This window comes from Thamnophis sirtalis, unplaced genomic scaffold (genome assembly GCF_051295495.1).
Source record: "Thamnophis sirtalis isolate CommonGarterSnake01/CBP01778 unplaced genomic scaffold, rThaSir2_p1.2 scaffold_9, whole genome shotgun sequence".
NCBI classification, from domain to species: domain Eukaryota; kingdom Metazoa; phylum Chordata; class Lepidosauria; order Squamata; family Natricidae; genus Thamnophis; species Thamnophis sirtalis.
In genome coordinates, this window is record NW_028261389.1 from 35,009,317 (window position 1) to 35,021,937 (window position 12,621).

Genomic DNA, 12,621 nt, shown 5'->3' on the forward strand with positions numbered 1-12,621 from the left:
GCCAGCCATTCAGAAGCGGAGAACTCTTGTCTCCTCAGCAACCGGCCTAGATAGCCAAGGCTGCGCCTCCCACATCACGCCCTGCTGGTCTTCCATCCCTTCTTCATTCTTAACCAGCTTCAGCCTGGCGGAGGAGCTGAGTTCTCCATTCCTCTTCGCTGAGCTAACGTGTCGGCGGGAGGCTCCCGTAGCTTCTTTTTCCTTCTTCCACACTCCACCCAGAAATTGTCTAGCGAGGAGTGCTTCCCCCCCTCTCTCCCTTCCTTTTCTTTCTTTCCCCTCCCTCCGCTTTCCGCTAGTCGCTGAAGACTGTGGGAAATACCCTCATTGCTCAGTTCGCTTGAATGGAGAGCGGGGAAGATTGTTTTTCTGGCCAGGGTCGCTGAAATGGGGAGAGGGGGGTAACCGCACAGCATTTCTGGAAGGGTTGCGGGGTGGGCAAATAAGATTCGCTGATGATTCCCGGCCATGGGCAAGGACCAGGAACTGCTGGAAGCGGCTCGCACTGGGAATGTGGCTTTGGTGGAGAAACTCTTGGCTGGCAGAAAAGGAGGGCTCCTGGGCAGTGGATCTGGACCTATTCCTTTATCCAACTTGCTGAGGTAGGGATACCTTTCCCACCAGGACTGGGATAGTAACCTTCTCATTGTCATCATCTTCATCACCTTCCACTTCATTCTCGGTCTCTTTATTATTCATAGTAACCAAAAATACCCTGTTTGTCTTCTGAGCATGTTCAGGTGTGGAAAGAGGTTTGTGTCATTACCTATGATGACATTAAGGCAAGAGTCTTTGGGTTTCTTTCTGCCAATGCGTCAGAAAGTATTTGATTTGGTGGGTTTCTTTCACTGGTACAGAACTTTGGCATGTATTGGGCACTCTAATGTACACATTGGTATTATTCCTTTCTTTTTTTTAATGACCATCCCTCCTCTCCTCCTAAAAATTACTCAATCTCCCTATTCGTGTAAGACTGTCAGATCTGGGCTGCAAAACTCTGGTTGACTTCTAGATGTCAGAAAAAACATAAAAGGTTTTCTGTATCTCCTTTCTGCCATCTAGAGGTCATCCAGATTTTTGCCGGCCTGATATGTAGACTTAGTAGTTGTACCTGTAGCAAATTCTATGGGGATGTCATTTCCAGGATAAATCAGGCATATGATGTGGCATATTGTGAAAACATTTGAACTGCGAGGCTGTCTCTAAAAAATGGTGTATGTTGTGTGCAGCAGGTGATCAAGGTTTCTAGAGCTATGCAGAACTGGATTAGTAAGCATTTTTTAGAAAGATACAACAAACTTTTAATTCAGAAAGACTTTGTGTAACATGAAGGGTTATGTTAATATCACACATTAATAATATAATGCTAAATATACTGTTGGTAAATCATTTTTCATAGATGTTTAACTAGCCAAAATATTTCAACATACTTTAAAAAAAAATTACACTAACGTCATGATATATTAACCTAAAGTTTTAACTTCAGGTGCATCCTCACAATAAATAAAAATATTTTGAAGTAATGAAAATTGTTTCAATAATAGGTAAAAAGAGCATTTAATTTTCAAGGATTCTTTGCATTTTGTCAACCTGTCCCTATGAATACATTGTTTAAAATGGTTTTTAATTGTTTAAAATGGTTTTAATTGTTTTTAATTATAAGCAGTAATGGTTTAGTTATCTATGCAATTTTTCAGAGTGGCAATAGCAGAATTTTTCTTAGCATACATGTAATATGTTATAGAGTAACTTTAATACAATATATAACCTAAGTAAAAAGGGTAATATAATGTGAGCAATTTAAATAAATTTTGAATTTATTCTTAGATTTTATTTTTTATGTACACATCTACAATTTTTATATTAATGTTCCTCATTTCATAGTAACTCATCTATGTTTACTGTAATTATTTTTGCATAAGATCTGCTTGAATATAGTAGTAGAATGATAACTATACAAATCTTTTTGTTCACATGTTGAAAGATTGAAGAAATATATTTTTACAAACTTTCTGTAACTTGCTATTATAGAAAAGTGATGATTAATAAATTTAGAAAAATACTTTACTTGCTATAGGCTTCTTTAATTAAACCCACAAAAAAGTTTTGTTAAATTAAACAATTATATGTTCTCTCCTTTAGCATTTCAAAACAAAGTTTACCTAAACTTCACAAATTTATATTTCTAAATATGTATGTTTATTTTAAAAAAAACTATTTCTAATCTCTAAGTATTCAGATAATAGTATAGCAAATATATATTCCAAAATCAACATTTTAGGGGGTGTAATAATTTTTCCTATGTATAACTTATACATTAATTAAAATATGTATTGTTATATAAAAGTGAATTATATTACACATTGATTTAAATAAACTTAAATGATTTTAACTTTCTTTGGTAATATCACTATTTTAGCAGGTCTGTCTTTTCAAGATCAAAAAGCAATTTGCTTAAATGAAATGAAAGGATTTCAGCTGTGTTGATGAAGATTCTTAATCATCCAGGTGGAGTTGTCTGAAGGTTGTCTGAAGTTGTCCAAAGGTTGAATCATTGCAACTGAACTAATTTTTTGTTGTTAGTTTGAGAGATGTTTCACTGCCCATTTAGGCAGCTTCCTCAGTCAGAGCAAGGTAGTTGGGCAGCAAATTGATGGAATGTACTAACTCCTGCTACACCAAATTCAGGGGTTTCTTTCCCCAAGGGAATGTAAAGAAATGTTTCAACGCACTTTGGGGAGGAAATCCCTGAGTTTGGTGGGCAGGAGTTGGTACATTCCAATGGCTCTTTGCCAGTGGTGGGATTCAGCCAGTTCGCACCACTTCGGGAAAACCAGTTGTTAACTTTCTGAGCAGTTTGGTGAACTGGTTGTTGGAAGAAATCATTAGGGCAGAGAACCGGTTGTTAAATTATTTGAATCCCACCACGGCTCTCTGCCCAACTACCTTGCTCTGACTAAGGAAGCTGCCTGGATGGGCAGTGAAACATCTCTCAAACTAACAACAAAAAATTAGTCCAGTTGCAATGATTCGAACTTCAGACAACCTTCAGATTTCAGCTATGTATTTGAATATTGACATCCATGGAAAAACCAAGAGGGTATATAATATATTTCCTTTTATACTGAATTTTGGAACCTATAAAACATTAGGAACTATTGATCTATTGAATACAGATTATATCACTGGAAGAATGGGACAGAAAATTAAAAGCTGATCAAATTGGCTTGCTCAGATAACTAGCAGCTGATTGTATAAATCCTGGAAGTGGGAATGATAATAATATCTGGAACCGGTGGTGGGATTCAGCCAGTTTGCACTTATTCAATAGAACCGGTTGTTAACTTTCTAAGCAGTTCGGAGAGCCAGCTGATCAGAGCAGAGGCAGAGAACAAGTTGTTAAATTATTTGAATCCCACTACTGCTTGGAACCTTTCTGAAGGTTACTGAATTTTAAGCAGGGTATAATTAAAAGGGAGGCACTATTCCTTTCCTTTCTCAAGACTCTAGGTACTTTTTGCTATACATAGAACGATTCCTAGCTGTTATTTAGTTTACCACAGGTAGACTTCAGTCAGTTGAGGTTTCCTGCCTTTGGATGAAAAAAAAGTAGAGGTTTCTGCATCTCATGGATTTAGCAAAAATTACTGTTGTGCACTCTTAAGTGGTGCATATCAATCCCATAGCATAGCCTATAAAAGTTAAGAAAAATGTTAATTTATTCCAAGTACTATCATCTTACTTTTCAATTAAAGAAAATTACAAAATCCCTGCCCATGGAAATAACTGATGTGAGAAATATTACACATGAAAGTGTATAGGTAACTATATGTCTCCTGTATTTTAATAGACAATTCAACCATCCACTTTCTTCTTTATAATCATTTGTTAGATATGTTGTATACAAAATATGTTACATGAAGCATTAAAGTTTTCAGGTGGCACAGAAACAACCCAGATTATTTTGAGGATTACATTCCTGGTCCTGCTTGAATCTCCCTTGAAATTTGAAGACTTTTATAATATATTCCTTAAATTAATAGTATATTCCATTGCTATAAAATAGCTTCTTGGACATGTGTGTACAGTATGGCAAGGTCCAACAGCATTATTCTTAAGGTTGTTGATTCTTTTAAAGTTAGAATGCTGATCAGTTCCCAAGGCCTCCTGAAAAAGTGAAGTTATTAGTAGCCTTTAGAGTTAGGGGAGAGGGACAAAGAAGAGGAGGAAGAGGAGGAGGAGGAGGAGGAAGAAGAAGAAGAAGAAGAAGAAGAAGAAGAAGAAGAAGAAGAAGAAGAAGAAAGAAGAAGAAGAAGAAGAAGAAGAAGAAGAAGAAGAAATCCTACAGAGAACATTTTGTGTCATACCCTCTTTTTATATCTTGTCATAGGAGGGACTTTCAGCAGGCACTCCCAGATCATCCAAATTGGTTGGACTGAATCTATCTTTTTAAATACCCTGATTCAACACCATATAATATAGGGCTTTATGGTAATGACAATACTTTGTGCTGTACTTAAAAATACTAATAACCATTGCAATTTCTGAATGTTATAATGTAGGCATACCAAGACTGCTCAGTATGCACTTGGGCTGCTGCATTGTAGACTAGCTGAAGTCTCTGGTGGTCCTCAAGGGAAGTCCCAGAGATTATAAATATATTTGTGAGTAACCTCAATGTATCCTGTTCAAATTAGATCAGAATGGATGTACCAGTATTACAGGGAGACAAAGGCCCTCTGGGTCAAAGCTTCTGTTTGCTCTTTCTGAGAGAGCACAATCCCATTGAAAGCCAGTTGGTATTATTACAGTATGGAATCAACAGGCTTCAGAATTAACAGTCATTCCATTTTACTTGAGTACAAACCTGTATCTCTTTGCATTCTAACAGTGTCCAGGCACTGAGAAAGGATTTCTATTGCATCCTCTATTTTTTTGGTGACATACACCAATGGTACAACGTTTTATAAACATCTTAAAGATTATAACAATGTACATTTAAGTTCTTTCAACCAAATATAGCTGTATATTATAACCAAACTTTTTATCCCACTTTATCATACTTCACTTGGAATGGTATGTGAGAAAGACCTTGAGAAACAAGGAGAAAGATGCTGCTCAGTGAACAATCTGATTAGAAAGGATACAGCCTGCAGCAGCCTAATGGGTGGAGAAAGAGGCTCAGAACCCTAACTTTTCAGACTGTAAAGGAAATGGCAAGATATTTGTACTGTCAGATTTGCAAGATTCTGTCTTATAATAAAGTAAAGTATCTCGAATGGTCTATTTCCTGTCTAGTTAGGAAGCTGACACTTGTTTTTCTGTTTCAAATTTCAATGGAAGTTTATACATTTTAGAAATTACATGTTCCCCATTTGTATATAATTGCATTTCAGACTCAGTCTTACAATGTTCAAAACCATAAACTCTAGTCTATTTTAAATCTTTCTAATAACTGTAAATAGAACCAATCGCAAGTACACAATCAGATTTTTTCTTGATTCTATGTTGTATTTCCATATGTGTTTGCCTATTGTCTATAAAATACTTCTTGTTCTGAGAGCTACAATGGTGTTTTTAAATACCACCTGCATGTGTATTTATTCCATATTCTCAATATGTCATGTCTAACAATGATTTTTTACTAAAATAAAAAATAGAAAAGAAATGATTGTAAAGAAATAAATAAAGAGAATTGATTTTCCTCTTCATAACAACAAGCATACACAATTTTACCTCCTCTTAAAATACAACAAATGAAGTCTTCTTTTCATATCTTTTACTTATAAATAAATCAATAAAACCTTGTTCAGTCCTGGTCAGCAGAATTCAAATAATATTCTAGAACTAGATTTCTTCTAATTTTTTCTTTGCCTTGTCTCATAAAATTCTTCAAAACTGTAAGAAATCTCTTTTGTAAATTCAGTATAAGAAAGTTATTCAGATCACTTTTTTTGGTTTGTACCTAGTGTATTATATCCTTCCACATCATTTCTGTATTTCATCAGTTTTAAATCTACTTTCATATCAGTTTCAGTCCTATCCAGTAAAATGTGCTCCTTCATAGCATTTTCCAATTATATAATGGCAGACACTCTTAAAATTAACTTTTCGATCATTTATTCACAAATATATTTCAATATGTCCAATACACTCAGTCATTCTAGACCTGGTCATCTTATGGTTGGACTACATGGAGCTATCCTTAAAGAGTATCTGGAAGCTTCAGTTGTTACAGAACACATCTGTGTGGACAATGTTACACCACTATTCCGCAAGCTGCATTGCTTTCTGGGTCCAGTTTATCACCTTTAAAGCTCTTCATGGCATGGGCTAAGATTATTTGAGGAACCTTTCCCAGGCCAGCAGAAGAGCTGTGCTGTGGATCCCATTGGTCAACTGGCAGAGTTCAGGAGAAGAGCCTTTTTTGCTGTGGCATCCATCTTCGGGAATGTTGTGCTCCCCAAGATGATATCTACACCCACCCTTTTGGCCTGATTCTGCCAACTAACCTGGGACCACAAAAGGGGAGTGGCATCCTGGAGTTGATTAATAAATTAGCAATAGCAAAAGGACTTAGACTTATATAATGCTCCAGAGTGCTTTACAGCACCCTCTGAAAAGTTTACATCAGTAATCTGGGTCCCCATTTTACTGACCTTGGAAGGCTGAGCCAACCTTGAGCCAGTGAAGGTCAAATTTCTGGCAGTGAGTGGAGTTAACTTTTGAAAATTAGTGTTCCAACTGTCCTTTTGCAGTTTATTCCAAAAAGATAGATTTTTTGAAATCCTTAAAATTGTATAATGTCCTTTTTTCACTGAGGACTGAAATGTAGTAAAACTTGCTGTTATGGAGTTTCCTGATATCTGAAAAATAGTTAACAGGCAATTTCTGAAATGATTAAGAAAGTATGTGGACTCAGAGTTTATAAAGGTGCTGACTACATTTTGGTCAAAGATGACAATTGCTTGTCTTCCAGAGCAATAAACCTGCTAGAGATCAGTGTTTTACAGTCTTCTTATTGGAAATAACTGTCTGGGGCACTTGTGGGTGATCCCAAGTCTTTTTCTTGTCCAGAGAAGAATCCCAAACATTATTCTTGTCTATTTAGGCCCAAGTACTTAATTTCTTTACAAACTAATCCCAACAGTTTATATTATCATGTTTGTTATCAGTACTATGATACCACAGTGTCTTAAAATTATGGTTGCATTTGTGTGTGTTAGAAAAATTGTTATTACTTTCTGCTTTTCATGACTGTGAGGTCTAAGGTTTATGAACAATTCATATTTTATTTAAGTGATAAAGAGGAGAGGTAGAGGTCTGATAAATTTAGAAAAATGTAACAAAATAAAGTCTTATGAAGAAATATTGAAGGGGTGGGTATATTTAATCTTGAGAAAAGGTAAGTGAGACAGATTGCAACAGTGCTTTCAAATGCTTTAAAACTATCCATACTGTCCATCATTCCAGAGACTTTTAAAAAATATCTTTATTACAGATTATGGTGAGGGTGACAGTTATATGGTAGTTATATACAGTATATCTAAGGTAGTCCTTTAAGATATTATTAAATCTGGACTATATAGAGACATACTTCTCCATCTTCCCATTTTTAAAATATAATGATATTTCAAAAAGCAACTCAACTGTTGTACACATTCTTTGACAGTTCAAGCTTGTTTTCTTTATATCTATGTTGTTTAATTACCTTTGCAGAGTTCTGGGGTCAAATAAGGTATTGATTCTATATTTCTGGAATTTAATTCAGCATCCATTTACAACTTTAATTTTTATTTCCCAAGGAGAAATAGAACTTTAGTGTTGTTTTATTAGATAAGATTACCCGATGCTAGATGTAACCCTTAACACAGGGGTGTCAAACTTGCATTGTCATGATGTCGTCATGTGATGTATCACAACTTTTCCTCCCTTCGCTAAAATGGTAGCCAGTGTGTGACACATCTGGCCTGCGGGCCATGAGTTTGACACCCCTGCCTTAACAGATCAGGGCTAGATACAATGAGTCAGGGCACCATTAAATCTTCTACAATATGTCCCCTCCAAATTGATAGCCATTTTTAAAACATTATTTGGGGGGTGGGAATAGACACAGAGCAAAACCTGATGAAATTACTTCATCCTTTGCTCATAAAAAGTATATTTAACATCTCTTAAAACTTGTTTCACACAATACACACACCATGCCTGTGAAGCGCTGGAGCATCTGAATCATGTTCATACTGTCAGGGAAATAATTCTAAGTTACATTCAAAACTTACATTCTTAAATAACTACTACTAACCAATTGATTCAATGTATTAATCATTTCATTGGCCCAGAAGTTCCAATGTCCATTTTCTGTGACCTTCAAATTATATTTACTTTACAGTGTTAGTTTCTCATGTAAATCTAGCTGAAAGTTTAACTGCTTCCTAATTCATGCCCGGTTATGTCTAGCTGGAGGAATCAGACTTTGTTCATTATAAATTGACCCAAGAATTTCAGACATGTTTATTCTTAAAATGAGCCCTAAAGGGGTAATAATAGCTTTTAAAATTCATTGCGCATCAATTCAAGGGGCTGCCCTTGAAGAGCATCCGGCGACTGCAGCTAGTGCAGAACGCAGCCGCGCGAGTGATTGCGGGTGCACCTCGATTCACCCGCATAACACCTATCCTCCGCGAGCTGCGCTGGCTGCCTGTCGATCTCCGGATGCGCTTCAAGGTGCTATTAACCACCCATAAAGCCCTACATGGCAGTGGATCTGGATACTTGAGAGACCGCCTTCTGCCAATTACATCCCTGCGACCAATAAGATCCCATAGAGTAGGCCTCCTCCGTATACCATCGGCCAGCCAGTGTCGGCTGGCAACCACAAGGAGGAGGGCCTTCTCAGCAGTAGCCCCAGCCCTTTGGAACGAGCTCCCCGTGGAGATTCGTACCCTCTCCACCGTCCAAGCCTTCCGCATAGCCTTGAAGAACTGGCTCGCCCGTCAGGCCTGGGGATAAGGATAGTTACCCCTCCCGAATGATGAATGTATGTTGCCTACCATTTTATTATATGTTTCTATCTTGATGTTTGTATTCCCCCCTTCCCAGTTTTATGTGAGCCGCCCTGAGTCCCCTCAGGGAAAAGGGCGGCCTACAAATTCTAATAAAACTATAAAACTATAAAAAAAAATATATATATAAATGTTAAAATAAAAGCCAAATGATAAAGTTGAAAATCTGGTGAATTTAATTCATCATCCTCATAAGACAACTTCTCTTTAGCTGGAAAAGATTGGGAACGTATTCTGACATAAAAAAATCTTTAATACTTTAGCAATCTGTGCCAAATTGAAATCATAAAAACTTTCTAATAATTGTTTTTAAAAGAGTGAATAAGTAAAAATAAAAAAGCCACAGATATATAATATCTATAAATTGACAGTTATTACTAAAATTGTACAGTTGGTATTCAGAGTATTTTAGATATTAATCATATAAAACATTAAATTATTTTAACAATGTATTTAAGCTAAGTGCTTGAGTTCTTCACTATTGTTTAAAAATGTAAAAAGAAAACCTCCCACTGAGAAAATATATTTAGATAAATATTATTCAGTGCTTCTTACAATTCAGAACAATGTAGAGGCTCAAGATAATTTTGACCAATGGTTTAATCCAGCATGTAAGCAATGGTTTAAATCCGTATAAGTATTTAGACAATTTAAATTCAACATTTTGAGGTATTTGAGGGGAAATATCAAGTGTAATGAAAGAGAATATATGTAGCTCAAAACTGAACAGTGGATTGTTGATACTCTCTGAGCTCAGAGGGCACCAAGGACCCCATAATCTGAGGTTATTTATAATCCCAGTGGAAGCAAATTATATTTTGTCCAATTAATGATATATCCTAGTTATTGTACAATTTTACTACTTAGTTTCTATACTATGGCATATTTGTGTTTTTGTGCAAGGATAAGAATTACAAGTCAAAATAGATGAGGAATTGGTAAGGGAACACATATTTGTTTTGAATGAATTTAAATCCCTGGGACTGATGGTTTGCATTCTAGAATGCTAAATAGATGTGATCTTAGAATCACTGGCTGTAATTTTTAAAAATTCATGGGAACAATTATGTGCCAAAAGATTGGAGAAGGTGTAGTAACTATTTTTAAAAAGAAGAAAAAGTGGAGCTAGGAAACTAGACTAATTCCCTTGAGATCAGTACCTGGAAAAATCATAGAAAAGAATAACAAGGGAACAAAGTGATTACTAGAAGCCAGCAGAATTAGCAGTTCAATGGAGATCCATTACCAGAAATAAAATATTTAGGGAAGTACTATAGAAGAGATTCAGAAAAAAATATGAACACAGAAGACCCCAAAATAATAGTAGAACAGTAGGTGAAACACATATAATAATAATTGGAAAGAAGGAAACATCTTATATTAACAACAAACTGACAACTTAGAAGAAATACAAACAGAAAACAAGCCAGCACTGAAGCAACCTATGAATTGACTCACCATCAAGGAGAACTAAGAGAAAATTATGGCATATACAGAATTACCAGTAGAAAGACAAAGACTGCCAGCATTGAAAGTAGCGATAGATAGATAGATAGATAGATAGATAGATAGATAGATAGATAGATAGATAGATAGATAGATAGATAGATATAGATAGATAGACAAGTGTGATTGATTACACAAGGAATTTGTCTTTGGTGCATATGCTTTCAGTGTACATAAAAAAATACACAACACTTTGTGATAGTCAGGTTACTAATAAGCAATCAAATCATACTAGGAAGCAAACAGAACAATATAATTCAGAAAAATACAAGCAACATGGTTATAGTCCTAAATGGGAGGATATAGGTAATAGAAAGTATGAGAAGATTTCAGATTATATAATATATTATATATTATTTATATGTCATATATAATATTTATATATTCATATATATACTCATATTTATATATTCTTTACATATTCTTCATCTAGACAAAAAAAAATCTGGTATATTATCCAGTTGGTTTCTTAGACTTAAACCTGGTACAAGGAAGAGAGTTTAATATTTTGTGTATCGGTGGATGTTTAGTAATTGATAGCCTGTTTATCTTATTCCCCTCTCGAAATATTTGTTGTTGTCACCTAAGATCAAGAGGGAAAGAGAAAAAAAAGAACATGGAGCCATGAGAGTGGTGTGGATTTAAGGATTTCAGATTATATTCTCACTGGGTTATATTAAGATGAAAATCAATCTTGTTGGTATGACATCTTCTTTCCCATACAGGTGTGCAGTGTTTGGTGACAGAGTATACTAATAATTGTGCCACTATACACAATATTTTGAACTCCCCAGGCTGTTCCTGCAATTTTCCTAATCAAGTTATTTCCCATTTTCAATTTTTGTCTGATTAATTTAAGGTGTTTTCCAAATATAAGGGATCAGTCAAAGATTATTCCAAGATATTTTGGGTGGCAGTTGTGTTTTTTCCTCTTGCCAAAGCAATATACGTTTAACACTTTCTTTGCCATACAATTGCTTAGATGGAAGGCACATACTTAGATTTAATTTATGTTAGGGCACAATCCCCAGTTTTCATAATGTTGGCTTAGGGTTTTAATGCAAGGATTAAAATAGTGTCTATCAAACAGACCAATCAGCTTGCCTGCAGTACAACAGTATGGTTTTAGAAGAACTGGCTGTCAAAATTAAAAAATCAAAACCAAAATCATATTCAACCCCAAAGTGAAATATCAAACTAGAGGCCAGGACAAAAAAATTAAGATCAGATTGTCAGAGTATGAATATTCATAGACTGGAATAGATCAGCTAATGAAAAGGCATAGCAACTGAGTAAGCCAATGAAGGCTGTTTTGGAAACAGAAATTTGGAGTCGAGCGTGGCTTATCTGAGAATTAAAACTGAAATTAGTCTGTAAACTCTGAGCTCTGAGTCTGCTGCTCTGAGAAGTAAACTAATCTAAACTTGTATGTCTGCTCTGAACTCTGAGATGAAGCTGTTCTCTCCTGCTTGTGTTCTGCTTGTAACTTCTACCAGACTGAGGCTGGTGTCAGTGCATCAAGAGTCACCACACACAGATGGATCCTGGACATGGGCTTCAAATGTCGTCTTGTCAAGCCACTCCTGAACAAAAAACAATGTCAGAAGTATCTTACCTGGGCTAAAGAAAAACAGACCTAGTCTGTTGCTCAGTGGTGCAAAGTCCTCTTTTCTGATGAGAGCAACTTTTGCATCTCATTTGGAAACCAAGGACTCAGAGTATGGGTGAAGAATGGAGAGGCACACACTGCAAGATGCTTGAAGTCCAGTGTGAAGTTTCCACAGTCTGTGTTGATTTGGGGAGCCATGTCACCTGCTGGTGTTGGTCCACTGTGCTTCATTAAGTCCAGGGTCAACACAGCCATCTACCAGGAGATTTTGGAGCACTTCATGCTTCCTTCCGCAGATGAGCTTTATGGGGATGCTGACTTCATTTTCCAGCAGGACTTGGCACCTGCCCACACTGCCAAAAGCACCAAGACCTGGTTCAGTAACCATGGGATTACTGTGCTTGATTAGCCAGCAAACTCGCCTGACCTGAACCCCATAGT

The 12,621-nt window shown here is 36.1% G+C and overlaps 1 protein-coding gene across 10 annotated transcripts in view; it reads left to right on the top strand.

Moving 5' to 3' along the window:
• The window catches only part of ANKS1B (ankyrin repeat and sterile alpha motif domain containing 1B), a 286,081-nt gene continuing 273,460 nt past the window's right edge, over positions 1 to 12,621 (top strand). For 4 of the 10 annotated variants that reach the window (XM_087723312.1, XM_087723311.1, XM_087723316.1 and 1 more), the window contains exon 1: positions 4 to 602. In XM_087723312.1, coding sequence (XP_087579438.1) covers positions 469 to 602 — 134 coding nt within the window. In that variant the 5' untranslated portion in view covers positions 4 to 468. Of the gene's footprint in view, positions 603 to 12,621 lie in introns of all 10 variants that reach the window. The other 6 variants (XM_087723307.1, XM_087723309.1, XM_087723308.1 and 3 more) reach the window with 5 other exon arrangements.